Below are 16,092 nucleotides of genomic sequence, written 5' to 3' on the forward strand. Positions count from 1 at the left end.
TGTCACCTTCATGAATTACACGTGACATGAAGTTTTTAATAACGATGAGCAAACACAAATAAATTACGTGGCTTCCTTCTTTTAACATGGTTCTTGGCACTGCTATACACTTTAAAGAATTTTATTGGATAAATGAATGTTTGTTTCATTTTATACAATTGTTAATTATAAATGTTTTTTTTTTTTTTTTGCAGCAACAGACTGATGATGTGCCACGGTGCGATGTGGTCACAGTGGAGTGCCATGCTGCTGTGGATTGTGCTTCTTCTCTGTTGCACTGCTAATCTGGTCAATGCCATCATCTACCATGTGATCGAGGAGCAGCCACCCAACACGCTAATTGGCAGCTTGGCATCTGACCAAGGCCTGCCAGACACTGGGCACCTTTACAAGCTTGAGGTGGGTGCTCCTTACCTCCGCGTGGATGGCAAAACGGGAGATATCTACACCACGGAGACCCCGATCGATCGGGAGACTCTTAAGGACTGCCGCAACCTTTTCGAGGGGGATCCTTGTTTCCTTGAATTTGAAGTATCTATTACAGACCTGATGAAAGGCACAGGGCCTCGGCTAATCGAAGGCCGCATCGAGATCATAGACGCAAACGACAACACTCCGCAGTTCGCCTCACCCGTGTTATCATTGTCGATCCCGGAGAACACACACGTGGGTGCGCTTTTCTTTATTCCAGTGGCCAGCGACAAGGATTCTGGAAGCAACGGCATCGCTGATTATGCGCTAACGACCGGTACTGAAGCCGTCAATCTTTTTAGCCTACAGGTGGCACAAGACTCAGATGAGAAAGTGCCACAGCTGATTGTATTGGGTAATCTGGACAGAGAGCAGCGAGATTCATATGACCTCAACATAAAGGTGGTCGATGGCGGGTCTCCACCACGCCAGAGCAGTGCCCTGCTCAGGATCACCATTACAGATGCCAATGACAATGTGCCCAAATTTGAAAGATCGCATTATGAGGGTGAGCTGCCCGAAAACAGCCCAGTGGGTCATTCTGTTCTACAAGTAAGTGATCTGTTTTATAGTTCCTTAGACAAAATGTGAAATGCTTTCGCATTTGAAGGTCACATCATGTCATGGATGAATAAATGTAAATGTGGTTCCTCTTCCTTGTAGAATGCCAAGCATTGTCAAAATGTTTTTTGCAGTACTTCCCCTCTCAACACTAAACAAATGTAAGAAACTTCCTTGACAAATAATCAGGAAAACCCTTATTTATAAAAGCATAATCCAAGTATCTCAGTGAACTGAAAGCAAGTGTATGTTATTCCAAACCTTCACAGTAAACATTAAGTAATAGAGATGATTTGACAGCTTGGCAATAGAAATGCACTCATGCCCCACGTACAAAACCTGACAAGCTTTTGTAAATGGAAGTCTCGGTTATCCAGATGGTCCTTAGCCTCTGTTCCCACACAACAGGGTTAACGCAGAAGGAATGGGAAAGCCAAATCATATTTTCACGGGCAATCGATTGATCCCTCATGGTTCCTTTAAACACAAGCTTTACAAAACAGGACTGAAGTATTGACCGGTGGTGAGAATTACATGTTGAATTGTTGTGGAAACGGAGCTGCTGCTAAGATTAGGACATCCGTGAAGGCTGGAAGCTTTCCAAGATCAATCCGAAGCAAGTGTCCAGGAAAAAAATTAAATGACTGTTGATCTGTCAGTGAACAATCCATGCAAGTTGTTTTCAGAGAGCAGGTCAAAGAGTTTTCCTCTCATAAGCATCATTTGAAGAAGAAGCAAATAAGCAGTTGTAGTATTAAAACCAGCTTAATCTTTTTATTTTAAATGATTGAAAGTGTTGATGGAGTTTGCAGCTTGTTCAGAGAAATTCTCTACTGATAAAAATGAAATGAATTTTCAGTTTGTATAGTGGATGGAGTGACTCATATTGGATAGTAATAACTTAAGAACCATGAATAATCTTATGACTGGCTCAGATTAAAGATGGGCTCTCTGATGCATGGTCTGAAACAGCATGTGTGTTATTCAAACACAACTATGGATAGAAAATTAGATGTTGTAGTTGTATAAAGTAGAATGAATTAAAGAGTCTTGATAGGTTCAATCAAGTTTTAGTGATATGTAGTGTAGTGTTGTTTCAAGGTTCATGTTAAGTTCATGATAGACTTGAAAGATTTTAAGAAATATGCGAGTAATGCTAGTAATTTCCTTAATCTGCCAAACAACAGCTAATTCTATAGCCTGGTCCAACCAGACTCTCGTACATTCATTTCATTTGTACAGAGAGTCTGGCCATGCTCCATTGCAAAGCGTTTCTTCCGTTAAGGAGGGTTCTCTGTTGAAGTTTAAAACTATTGGACCAATCGCTAACGTTTGGTCGTGACGTATATCATGCACCGAAACCGGTCGGAAACAACAAGTAAGAATAATCAGACAAACAAAACTTAGCAAACCTGGTTCTTGCTCCGGCTTTAACTTCTGTATATTCGGCAGTTTTGCAACAACGGACCGAATAGATTTTCTCACATCTTTCTCTGCTGCCATTACTGAACTACAACTCAAACTGACGCACGACCTCAACGTCATCGTTTTTAGCCGTCATCTGTTCGCTGATTGGTCCTGCAGATTTTTGCAGGAGACAATGAAACTCTACAGAGCAGTCCCAGACGTAGTACTAAAGCGAAATTAAAATTAAGCGGAAGCACGTAGGAGGGCGGAGCCAGGCTACTAATTCTAGTGTCCTGTTTACAAAATGCAACCTAAACAGATTTTTACTGCACTATTAAACCCCCGTAAATGCAGATGTCTTTTTATATGTACTAAATAATACTAGTAATTAATTATCATCCATTGTCGCTATTTATTATGTAGTTTCACAGTGTAGTGAAGGCACAAAGCAATCTTGGGAAGAAACAGAGGTGGGAGTGGAGTGGTGCTCCATATTAAGTTCTTGGAAGCACCTTTTTTATTAATTAACCTAATGCAGTTCTTGGATGAGCATCTGGTTCTTATTGCAGGTTTATGAAGCATATATTTGGCACGGATGCCAATTTTCCATCCATGATAATTCATTGGCCACTTAGACTGATCTTTGTCCTCTTCTAATAGTCCTGACTAAACACATGCATTTTAATAATGTGACAAACTGATAAACACCTGCCTCATTTAAGCAATAGATGTCAATCATGTAAGTGGCAAAAATCATTATTTTATAGTCAGACTCCCATTGATGAGTATGGATACACCAAAAAAGTTCTATCTTTGTATCTTTTTGGTTTATTTTTATGTACTGCTAAGAAGAGCCGTCTAACTTCTGATTTTGTAAAAAAGTGGTGTATAATGTATTTGTAAATGAATGTTTTAGCACATTGCTTAGATTTGTTTTGTGTTATTTTTACATAGGTGAAGGCCAATGACTCTGACATGGGCCCCAATGGAGAGGTGACCTACACCATTCACCAGGCACCACCTGCAGTCCAAAGGCTTCTTAGCATTGACCGTACCACAGGAATCATTTTCGTCAAAGGCTTGGTGGATCGTGAAGAAATCAGCATACTCAAGTTTTACGTCCAAGCTAAAGACAACGGTCCCCAGTCCAAGACCTCAAAAGCCCTTGTGACCATCACAGTGAAAGACCAGAATGACAACGCACCTTCAATCAAGATCCGGGGCATTGGCCTGGTGACGCATGAAGGTGGCATCGCTAACATATCAGAAGACATGCCAGTTGGTACAGCTGTAGCTCTGGTGGAGGTGTCTGATCGGGATGAGGGTGAGAATGCTGTTGTGACCTGCGTGGTTGCAGGGGACGTACCATTCCAGCTACGTTCAGCTAGCGAAACGGCTAATGACCGCAAGAGGAAGTACTTCCTTCAGACAACCACAGTTCTGGACTATGAACGGATCAAAGACTACAGGATTGAAATTGTAGCAGTGGACTCTGGCAACCCTGCACTGTCCAGCACAAACTCCCTGAAGGTGCAAGTTACCGACATGAATGATAACGCTCCGGTCTTCTCCCCCACTTTGTATGAGGTCAAATTTTTTGAAGAGAACCAGCCAGGTGACAATGTTCTGGATGTAACAGCCACAGATGCAGACAGTGGGACTAATGCAGAGTTGACATACAGTATAACTGGTGGATCGGTCCCTGATGGGCTTTTTGAAATTAACCCTAACACCGGAGAGGTGCGAGTCATGAGCCAGTTGGACCGTGAACAGTTAGATCACTATCAGTTTCTTGTTGCAGCAGCTGATAAAGGTTCACCAAGCTTGAGAGGAACAGCCACTGTAATTCTTAAGGTGCAAGACCGAAATGACAATGATCCGAAATTTATGCTAAACGGCTATAGCTTTTCAGTTCAAGAAAACATGCCACCCCTTAGTCCTGTTGGAATGGTAACAGTCAATGATTATGACGAAGGCGAGAATGCTCGCATTCAGCTCTCTGTGGAACCAGACAATGGCAAGTTTATGATTCAAAATGGAACAAACACGATCCTTTCAACTATTTCGTTTGACCGGGAGAAGGAAAGCACCTACAGTTTCAGACTTAAAGCTGTAGATGGAGGTGATCCACCACGTTCCTCTTACGTTGGCATTACCATTAATGTCCTTGATGAGAATGACAATGCTCCATATGTCACCAGGCCCTCTAACTCCTCATACAAGTTCTTGGATCCTCGAACCAGCCCGGAAACACACGTAGAAAACGTTGAGGCAGAGGACTTTGACATTGGTTCAAATTCTGAACTGGAGTTCAGTATCATCGGTGGCAACCCTCACGCATTGTTCCGCATTTCTCCAGAAGGTGAGATTACGTTGGCTAAGGAGTTCACATCCAAACACATAGGTCTGCACCGTTTGGTGGTAAAGGTTAAAGACAAAGGCACACCACCACGCCATACAACTGCACTGGTTCACATCTATGTGAATGAAACAATCGGCAATGTCTCACATGTTGAAGGACTTGTTGGCCACAGCCTTTATACACCCCTTGAGATGGACATTGCTGGCGATCCCGATTATTCTCGAGACCTGCATAATAACATGATCTTGGGCGCGGTCTTGGGCGCCTTTTCCGTCGTCATTCTAGTCATTGTTGTAGCAGTGGTTATCAGGCATGTAGTGTTGAAGGAGAATAAAAGTGGTTACCAGGCGGGTAAAAAAGAGACAAAAGACTTATATGCCCCTAAACCAGGACCTAAGAGCAACAAGAACAAAAAGGCAAAGAAAAATAAAGCTCCAAAGCCAACCAACCCAACTGAAGAGGATGAGGGAGGAACTCTTCAGAAAGGCTTAAAATTCAACCTCATGAATGAGAGCGTCACCGATAGCCCCAGGATTCATCTGCCACTCAACTACCCTCCAGGAAGCCCAGACCTGGGACGACACTATCGGTCAAATTCACCTCTGCCATCCATTCAGCTCCAACCTCAGTCACCTTCTGCCTCAAAGAAACACCAGGCAGTGCAGGACCTGCCAGCCACCAACACCTTTGTAGGAACCGGGGATAACAACTCGACGGGCTCAGACCAGTATTCGGATTACAGCTACAAGGCCAACCCTCCAAAATACAGCACCAAGCAGGTAGGAGACAACTTCCAAAGCATGGCAGGGTACTACAGCCCGGGGTATAACAGCCAAGGGTACCACAGCCCAGGGCGCCAAAGCCCAGGGTACTACAGCTCAGGGCGCCAAAGCCCAGGGTACCACAGCCCAGAGTACCACAGCACAGATTACCAGAGTGCAGATTATCACAGGAATATGGTGTGGACTAAGGGGATGTATTAGGGGCTGGAACTGAATGTCAAACCAAAGCTGCACTGATCACAAGCATGCACGCCACCTGATTGCACAGTTTTGTTTTATTTGTTTTGTTTTTATTTTCTGTTTTGCAAGTCTAGAGTTTATCAGTTATGCTCTGAAGGAACACATAATTTATTTTAATTAAACGTTTTAATGAAGGAGACAATACAATTCTACATTTTATAGAGCAACGTTTTTTGTCTTACAAAAGATAAATGCAACTAGTTTTAATATCCTTTGAACTCATTTGTGGTGTGCTAAACTTTAGGCCAGTGATATGTGCCTTATTTTTTTACGTTTGCTTTGAAAGATTTACATTACAGTATAACAGAATAGCTATCATTGTTTTATCGTCCTTTGTCGGACTAGCATAAGAAAGTTTTACACATTTTAATGTGGCTAAAGGTTTCTGTTAAGATGTATAAAGTTATTTTGATAAAGGGAAGAAAATAGAAATTATGTGGACACACTCAAGAAGGATGGTCAAGTAAGATGGAGGTATATTTAAATGTGATTATGGCACATTTCGAAAAAGTGAATTACTTGTACAGATACTTATACAGAAACATAATTCCCATCATTTACACACACTTTTCTGTTTGCACATATAGAGAGCTTTCTGTTTGTTATATATATATAAGTGAAGTCACATAATGCAGATTTCTAATCAGCTACAGATGTCAAAGTGTGCCATCGAACAATGTTAAAATATGATGTGCAGGGTTTTCTACCAAGCTGTGAACAATGTCACATGGACTGTCTATAAATAGAAAGCCACTTGACACCAAACCTAGACAACTTTTCTTAGTACTAAATGTGAAACCATTACTGATCACCAATTTCCTTGGATTTCAGAGCAAAGTTGTGGAGACAATCATTGGATGCTTAGGTTTTTTTGTTATGCAAGTTGTATATTTTGAATATTATCAGCTGTGTGCTGCTGTGGATGTGTTCATCCCCTTTGATGTGTTCATTTTGTTCAGCAATGAACAACCTAAATAGTTTTATTGTAGAACATATTAAGACATTCACCACAACACTTTTATAACAGATTTGTAAATATAAAACCAACCAGATGGACTTTGGTGACTGCTGCTTTGATAGCAGCACTTTCTGTTTTGTGAAATCAATGTCTGGTTGAAAGTGAGACATTTAATGATAAATAATCACCGTTCTTTATTGCGCTGGAATGATGCAATGTTAAAAGATGTACTGCAAAAGTCAATAGTCAACATGCAACAAACATGTGTACAAGTTGGACCCTTTGCGTTCTGTGCAGAACGCTCACCATACTGTGGAACTGTATTTGAAGCTGCAGACATCCCCACTTTTGTTTCATTAATATCATGTGTTATGTTTTTCGTTCTGTTATGTTTCTGTTAATTTGCAATATGTTGTATTTTGTATTTTTCACAAAAGTAAAGCAAGTTTGCTTTCAATAAAACTGTGAAGGTTTTGAAGTTGAAATCTGGTTGTTCCGTTTTGAATTGAAAGTTAACGGTGCATTGAATCCGGAAATTATTCATCATGAATACTTAAGGTACAGTATTTCATTATCATATTTAAATCTTATATCTTTGCCCTTCCTCTAACACACTTTACCTTTAAACTTTCACTAACCCGCACAATAAAAAAATAAATTTTTGTTTTAAATTCTCATGGTGTACGATGCGGTTGCAGTATTGCAGCTGTTAGTACAAGGTCCCGAAGTCAGCAGGTAAACATATCGATCGATCTTGTTTTAGCAAATTTACAGTTATACAGCATTCACAAAACATCAGTTGCACATTACTTCATGATCCATGTTTTGACACATTTAATGTGACACATTTACAACATTTCTCCTCTGAGATCAAGCCAAACAGTGAGTCATTTATAGCTTTACAAATTCATTCTTTTTTGTTTTGTTTTGTTTTGTGTGTGCGTTTTTATATTTTCCTCATTCATACTTAAACATCACAACAAGAAAAGCATGTTCCTAAAGGATTTGCGCAGTGTAGAGTTGGCGAATCCCAATGACCCTAGAGGGAAGTGAGGTGTTTTGTACAGGTCCTGTCATTCAAACCTCCTTCTGTTGCGCCTTGTCTTTAGATTTGAGGAATAGGATCAAGGGATGGTTGTCAGAGCCCAATACTTTTTTTAAATGCTATTCGATTGGCTTCTTGTATGCCGGCAGCTAATCTGAGCTTGAAACGACATGCAAATCATTGAGACACACACGCACAGCCACTGTGGACCATTTAAATTCTAGCAGCATCCATGCTTCTTTAAAAGCTGTCGATTTTGCCCTCAGCTTGCACCGTCACTATGGCAACGGACTGACCAGTGCGTGCTGTATGCTGACTCACAGACTGCTCTCGGTACAGGTGGGGGGAGACGCAGAGAGGTGGAGAGACCAGTAGAGACCCTTGATAAATAAAGAGAGATAGAGAGCAAAAGATAAAGACAAGATAACGGTGGGTAGTCAATTAGAGAAGAAAAACTTATGCAAATGGAAGAATCAGGCTATTCATTTGTTCATTCAGTCACATTCCCTCCTGTCATTGGCTGGCCCATTCATATAACTCTGTTCATTTACTATGCTATGTGCATGGTTACATCTCATGAAATTCCATTTGGAACGTAGTTATGTATTCAATTTTAGACTCTGCTGTACCTTAAGTTTGTCATGGTCCCGGTGGTGTGCTTTTGAAGACAAAAATTGAAGAAGAGGGGATGATGCAGCCTCAAAGCAGTTCCTGTATGTGTCTGTGGAAATGTCCTTTATATTGTTTGAAATCAAAATATATAATGGGTCTGAGTCTGAGCTCACACTAAATTCAAATCCAATATAAATCGTGTTTTGTACATTGAAGTGCGCAAGATGCTCAAATCACTGTAAGATGACACTGATCCACATGTTTTGCACAAACTTGTGGAGTCAAGGCCAGCTCAAGTGCATGTTAATATACTGTATAATATAAAATAATATAAGCATACCAAAAATACTTAGGAAAGTACTAAAAATAATGTTAGTTTACAAATTGTTATACACTCTAAAAAATGCTGGATTATTTTCAAACCAGCATTGGGTCAAAAAGGGGCGAGCCCAGCCATTGGGTTAAAATAACCCAGAACATGTTTATATTTGGCACAACAATGGGTTAAAACGACCCAGAATTTTGGGTTGAAACAACCCAGCATAGGTTAAATTACAACTGGGCTCATCCCTTTTAGACCCAATGCTGGAATAAGTAGCAGCTGAAGGGCGTTGTTTGTCTACTGCAATCCCTTTAGCCGTGACGTATTTACGATAAAGCACTTACCTAGGGTATTACAATTATAAAACTGTTACCACACAAATATTAAACAACATGATTTCACGGAAAGTCGTGTTATAGTCACAAAAAATGTGATTAATTTATTAGTGTCCATGGAACGAAATTCAGCTTTTTTGTGCCTTTTCGTGCCACTCAACATGAATTTCTATAAATGGTTTTTCGTGTCTATGGCACGAATTTCTTTTTCGTGTCATTTTATGTATTGTTTTCTCTTTTTTCCCTTATTTTTAAATCATTGACGCTTGGGGTTACATTTGGGGTTTGGGTTAGGATGTACTTTTAAGTATTGGTTCTACATGTTTTTCTTTCGCTTTTAAAACTATTCTCGCCTGGATTTGGGGTTAAAGTTGGGGTTTGGTTTAGGATATCTACAAATGTAACAGAAAGTGATTCTAACCCCAACCTCAAGCGACAATGGTAAGAAAATGGGGGGAAAAAACTGAGAAAACTCATAAATACATAAAATGCCACGAATGAGAAAGTTGTGGAAAACTATTTATGGAAATGTGTGCGATTGACACGAAAAAGACATTTAATCACAATTTTTGTGACTATGACACGACTTTTCAAAAGATCAGTCTGATATTAAAGCAGAAACAAATAAAAAACGTGTAAAAAATGTCTCAATGCAACTTGCATGAAGTAAAATCACTAAATGTCTTCCGCTGGAAAAAATAGTCCCTGACTGGTTGTGAAAAGCAGCAGAATGTTTCACATATGTTTACGTTGCTAAGGGTGCTGTGAAGCGATACACAAAACCGTTGATTGTGGCGGTCATAGCTATGTTTTATTGTAAAACACAGCTATTAACCAAACAGAATCAAGGACTGGAACTAACCGTTTTATAAGAACTGAACTGTGTCACACCATGATTATAAAGGCTTTACTTGTAAAATTACATTCATTCTAATCTTGAGAAATAGTGGATGTCATGTTGACTTTCTTTCATGTCACATATTTCAGTTGGACGAGAGAAAATGCCTTACTCGTGCTAGACCATCAGAAAATACAAAAAGACAAAACCATTTTGTCACTAGGACGGTACCTTTTAAAAAGGTCCTAATATGTACCATTTACACTCATTTTTTTTAACCCAACATTGGGCAAATATTGCACAATGATGGGTTAAAAGTTACACAATGCTGGATTGTTCTTACACAACCATGGGTTATTGGGTAATTTTTAACCCATCAGTGTGTTTTGTCCAATATTTTCTTAGACTGTAGGTACAGATACTTACCTTCAAGGTACTAAGGTACACAAAAGTGTACTTTAGTAAAGGTACCACCCCAGTGACAACTTTTGTACCTTCATGTACTTCTTTTCTGAAGGTGTGCTTTCTTTCTCTCTTGCTTCAAGTGGGTTTTGTGACTGTAACAAAACCAAAGCAGAATCTGTATTGTTAAGTGTGAAGTCGATTATGCAAAGCAGTCCTGTGGTCTGGGCTGTGGTCAGACTACAACAGCTGCAAGTCACCGTTTAGCAGTATGTGGCTTCAGTAGTATCTTGATCTCAGCGGTCTGTCCACCTTTATCTCCTTTAAATAAGCAATAGGTGCCCTAGCACTTAATCAAGCATTAAGACCAAAGTAACAACCGTGACTCATTGGGAGAGAATATAGCTGAAGGGAGAAAGAGGAAAAACAAAACCGTTTGAAAGAGACTCAGCTTCGTTTGCATTATGTATGTGTTGTCATCAACAATGCAAGGCTAATTAAAATAAAAAGCAAAGTTCTCATAATGGGCTTTTTACCCCTTTATCACCTTGACTGTTTTATTTGGCACAGATAGAATGGATAATCATTAGTTTCGCTTTGGCAAACACTTGCAAGAAGCCCCGATAGCATATTTTGTGCGCATTTTCGCAGAGGAAAATTGCAGCAATTGAAGTACAATGCTCTTAAATTGCATGCACGCCTTGCATACCAACTATTTGCATGTGCTTGTAGACACCACTGTCCGCTTTTTGTTTTTGTGCCATTGTCCTGGTGAAAGAAAGCAAGTGTTGATATCTCAGTGGATGCCCCGTTTCTAAGCTTATTCTTAACATTTGAGGTGTGAACTTAATGAGACACTAAGTGTCTCTTTTCGTTTGTGTTGGCCCTTGACACTCTGCTGTAGTTTTCTAATTAGTTGTCATGGGCCTTTCATAACATGTTTTTTACTTCTAAATTTTGAATCTGTTAATGCCATGGAGATTTTACATCTTTCCACAGTTAAAAAATGTCTATCCAAGGCTTCTTAATATCTCCACATTGCTAGTGCGTTTGTCGCTTCATTGTGTTTTCATTCCTGTGGGTTTAAATCTAGGACAACGGCAGCAGACAGGTAGATGGCCATCTTGACACACACACACACAAAGGAGTGTTTTTACCACTGTAATCAGTGAATTCCTAAGAGTACAAATCACTCAGCGAATGAAAATTACTCTAGACTTGCTTATGTGTGTGTGAAGGCACGTGTATAAAGCCCCATACAGGTCTCAGGGGGCAGATAAAGGGACGCTCATGCACACAGGTGAAGAGGAACACAAAGGTTCCTCTGTGTGGAACTCTGGCGTTCCTTGTCAGACTTCTCTCATTAAAGAGTCTGTCTGGGCTCACGCTACAAGCCGACATCAAGGTCGAACGCATTAGCTCTCATTTAGCTCCATTATCTAGATTATCTGAGCTGATCTAATGATAAGTATTAGTAAAGTTCGGCTTTGTGGTCAATGCTAAATAACTTGCAGACTGTCAATAACTGCTCGGCTGGCATTGAGGCCACATGCTCGCCCCATATGGCTTTCTTAAGGCATGTGTCTACCATTACTTTAATGGCTACTGATGAGTGATTAGCAGTTCCGTGTTTGGGCATGCTGTTAGGGAAGAATTTCCGGTTGGCCTTTAGGCTGCAAATGCAAAGGAGACCAGATTTCAACCGCAAATGCCGAGAAAGAAAAATGACAAATTAGACCACTGGTAAACCAAGATTTAATAGCACCATTAGTAGAGTCTGGCTGGTTGAGATGCACAGGTAGTATTTTATCTGTAAACAATATGGGTGGCATGATTCTCCAAATCCTCGATTCGATTACATTTTCGATTTGAAGGTCACAATTTGATTCTTGATTCTTACTTTTTTTTGAAAGCGCAAAAAAATGCTATGCCATTTTTAAACTAGACTTTTATGAAATATAATACAGTATCTGACCTTGAACCCGGAGATGCTCTGCCATGTTCAGTAGCGCCTCACTGCAGAACATGACATCCAGGGGACGGGGTTGGATCCAGATCCAGGGGGCGGGGTTGGATTCAGATCCAGGGGGCGGGGTTGGATCCAGATCCAGGGGTCGGGGCTGGATCCAGGTCCAGAGATCTCTTCCCACTGCATTTTGATTTTGATCGGCAGTTTTATTACAATACACGTCATATTGTTGTTGCGCTACCATTTCCGCATTGAGTCGTAACTAAATTAAGTTATTCTTTTGACGGAAAAACAATCTTTACTTATGACTACAGTAAAAGTAGTGCCTTGTGAAATGTATGTTGTTTTGCTATAATGTTTTGGAGTAAAACATTTTGTTGGTGACCACAGGCTGCAACAACCCAAATATACTGGTTCAAGCAAAGTATATAAAGTGGGAGGGGTTGTATCTAGATCTAACCTCGCCCCCTGGATGTCGTGTTCTGCAGTGAGGACCATCTTACCATGTTAGTCATTCTGCCAGTGGAAAAATATGGTACACGCATATACCTGATAAAATGAAACTTCCTGTCAGATAAACATTCCTGTCAATACTTTGCACCTTAAAACTCGCACTTTTGTTACTGTCAGACGAGATTATGAGACTATACCCCAATATGTCATGTTTAAATGCTGTTTTCATAACTCTTAAAGGGGCAATAAGTAGGATTTACCCCATCTAGTTGTGAAATTGTATTTTGCATTCAAACGAACAGTGCTCTCTAGCGCCTCGCCTTTCCAAATGCGTGTTGCAACTACAGTAGCCGTTATGTAATCACTGACCTCCTTGTCCGTTGATACTGGTTCACGTGTTCTGAATGAAAACGCGTTGTGGAAACGCGTTGGTAGGCTAGTGCTTTTTGTCCCTCTCTGCTATTATAGTTTATCAATATGGTGGAACGACACGGAAGCCTCCGTAAGTAAAGAGGAAAAATTCTAAGCTTACAAAGAAAAGTCAGATCACTGGCAGAAGTCATTTGACACCAACGAGGACATATTTATGAATAAAGACATTGATTTTGATTAATAAAACACTTAAAACCCTACTTACTGTCTCTTTAAGCAACCGACTTGCTGTTTTTTTTTTGTTTCTCAAGTAAAGAGCAGCTCGCATGGTGTCTCCTGCATCTGCCATGCTATCTTTTGGCTGTAGTTAACTAAGTTAGAGGAGGTTGACTCGCAGCACTCAACACATGTGTTAATCCCGCTTGGCAAGCCGACCGGACGTGACATGGGGGCATGGTAGCATTGACAATTCCATTGTTTTATTCAAAGTTCGAGCTTGTGACTTATTTTGATCGCTTTCAATCGAAATCGTGACACCCTTAGAAAACAACTACATGAAGTTTTTTATTTAATATGTGACATTTTAAACAAAGTTTTATATTTAGTTGAAATAGGTCTCCTTAACTCTTCACGTCCAACCTCTCATTAAAACATTCCTCCTGGATATTTCTCTAGTTTGCTAAAGGCACTACAGGCACACAAAATGCATTCGTGCTTTATCTCCTTATTTTGCTCCCCTGTCACTTTGCTCTCGTGGGCTGTCATTGTTTCTGGACGAGGTGTCGTCCTCAGTGTGGTGACTGCACGTTTTGTCTGCGCGACTGCCGAATCCGACTGCTACTCCACTTCTCTTTTTCCCAGAGGGCCCATCCACACACCCTGGCATTGTCAGGCAACATCTGCTGAAATTACGCCTGGCTGTCCCCCCCCACACACACACACACACAAACCTACTCGCTCACACACACTTACTCCCCAAACAGGCGCTGACAGCGTCCATCTTTATAGGCCCTGACAGCGGATGAATAAACTCGCTCAGACAAACACACACGCGCAGATGTGCTCGGCTACGTGGACGGAAATTAGCCTCATAATCGTAAAAACGAACATGAAATCCAATCAAACCCTTCATGTGCACAGTCAACAGAGTTTAATCCCTTTATTTATGCATTCGCTAGCTCTAAATTCCAAAAAATAGGCTTCGCTCTGCATAGCTATTAAGGAACATTTTAGTCCAGTGATGTTACCGAGATTTACACGGTGCTTGTTTATGGCGCATTTAGCGCTCGGCTCTTCTGCCTCATGAGGCACTTGCTGTTCTCTGCGTCTAGAGATCTGCTTTTAATTTCACAGAAAAGATGGAGAGATACGAGGAGAAGCAGCAATACAGGCCCTTGTGTGCCTAATTAGCGTGCCAAGACAAGATTGGGGAGAAGATGGGGAGTCCTGAATTAGGAAGTAGGCATGTGTGTGTGTGTGTTTACCTTTGTTTTTACCTTCCTTAGCTGTTTTGTGGTCACCCACTGAGAAAGGTCAGTCCGTGCTGTCATGTTTCTCAATTATATTTTCCTTTCTGGGCAAACATGAAGTCAATCACGCGGTAACACTAATGTGACAGACAGAGACAAGAGCACAACCGCTCGTAATAATAGACACATTCACTCACATGCGTATGCATGCGTATAAATGCTAACAAGCAAGAGTATATGTAGCCATTATAGTTGTTTACCTAAAGATTTAATAATTAGAGCAAATCAAGTGCTGCCACTCAGCACGACCATACGGAAGAGCAAAACTGGCCGTAGGTAACTTGGCTAGTATCGCTTGTAAACGGCAATGACAGAACAGGTGTTTCTTAACCTATTGGCACCCGCATACATACGACACAGAAAGACATAAACATCACAGATGGTCCAATAGCTTACTCTACGGTGAACGTCCATGTGCGTGATGTAAATTGCCTAGTTGCATTTTTTTGGCACAACATGGCCGACTGATGACCTTTGACCTGTGTGGTGGGCACAGTACATGTTGCAGGCATCTCTTGTGAGCGTGCCAGGCTGTTAGCAGGTGGCACGGATCTGCCAAAGTTTGTGTTCAGTGACCTGTTCCACAACCTCAGACACATGCCGTCTGTGTGGGGGTGTTTATGGATACTGATACATGAGGAATATTTTGCCATTCAGCGCACATTATAATTATTTGACATACCTGTTATCAGATGAAGGCATCTTCTGAATGATATTGGAAAAGAGACTTTGCCACTCTCTTAAGCATGTGGGTATATAATTTTTTGGGCATATGGCAACCTTGACCTTGGATATTTTTGTGCTCTGTTTGTTTTTGGAGTACTGTGCAAACGTCTTAGGCCACCACCAGTAGACTTGTTGTTTTTATGTCCATCCATATTTATTTTCAATCTATTTTATTAAGATACAAACAGGAAATATGTAAAAAAATAAACATAACTTTTCAGGACTAAATGTTTTCTTTAGGCATCGTCGGTGTTTAGTGTGACCTCTCTTGGCACTAAACACATCTTGAGCGTTTTTGCTAGTAACACTGTGCTTGATTAGGAATGTAGTGTTAAGTAATGTCCATGTTAAGAATGTAGTGAACATAGACACACACATGCAGGCACTTCCTTTCACATCCCAGTTAAGATGAAACCACAGCAAATCTCCGATTGTATGTCTAACATACACAAGTACACACTGACTCACTTCAACTTCATCTCAAATCTGCTTTAGTTTTGAGTGACAAGCAGCTGGACTAAGGCACCAGGGCATGCGGCACCAGCGTACCTTAGAGGAGCCATTAGTCATGTCTATATTTAACCTGGGCCGGCACTCGTACCCACCTTTCATGTACCAGCTCAAAGAGAATGAAGTAAAAAAGTTGAAGAATGAGAGATCACGCAGAGCATTCAGCAGCCGCCGCTGACTTCACCGACAGGGTGAGAA

The 16,092-nt window shown here is 40.8% G+C and overlaps 1 protein-coding gene across 6 annotated transcripts in view; it reads left to right on the top strand.

Moving 5' to 3' along the window:
• The window catches only part of pcdh1b (protocadherin 1b), a 188,809-nt gene that overhangs the window by 23,573 nt on the left and 149,144 nt on the right, over positions 1–16,092 (top strand). For 5 of the 6 annotated variants that reach the window (XR_012357973.1, XM_073854338.1, XM_073854337.1 and 2 more), the window contains exons 2-3: positions 195–1,023; positions 3,394–5,580. Coding sequence is in view for 5 of the 6 variants with exons in the window: in XM_073854338.1 (XP_073710439.1) it covers positions 205–1,023; positions 3,394–5,580 (3,006 nt within the window). In the remaining variant the exon portion in view is untranslated. The remainder of the gene's footprint in view (positions 1–194; positions 1,024–3,393; positions 5,581–16,092) is intronic. The other variant, XM_055178444.2, reaches the window with a different exon arrangement.

The sequence above is a fragment of the Misgurnus anguillicaudatus genome, chromosome 16 (assembly GCF_027580225.2).
Source record: "Misgurnus anguillicaudatus chromosome 16, ASM2758022v2, whole genome shotgun sequence".
NCBI classification, from domain to species: Eukaryota; Metazoa; Chordata; class Actinopteri; order Cypriniformes; family Cobitidae; genus Misgurnus; species Misgurnus anguillicaudatus.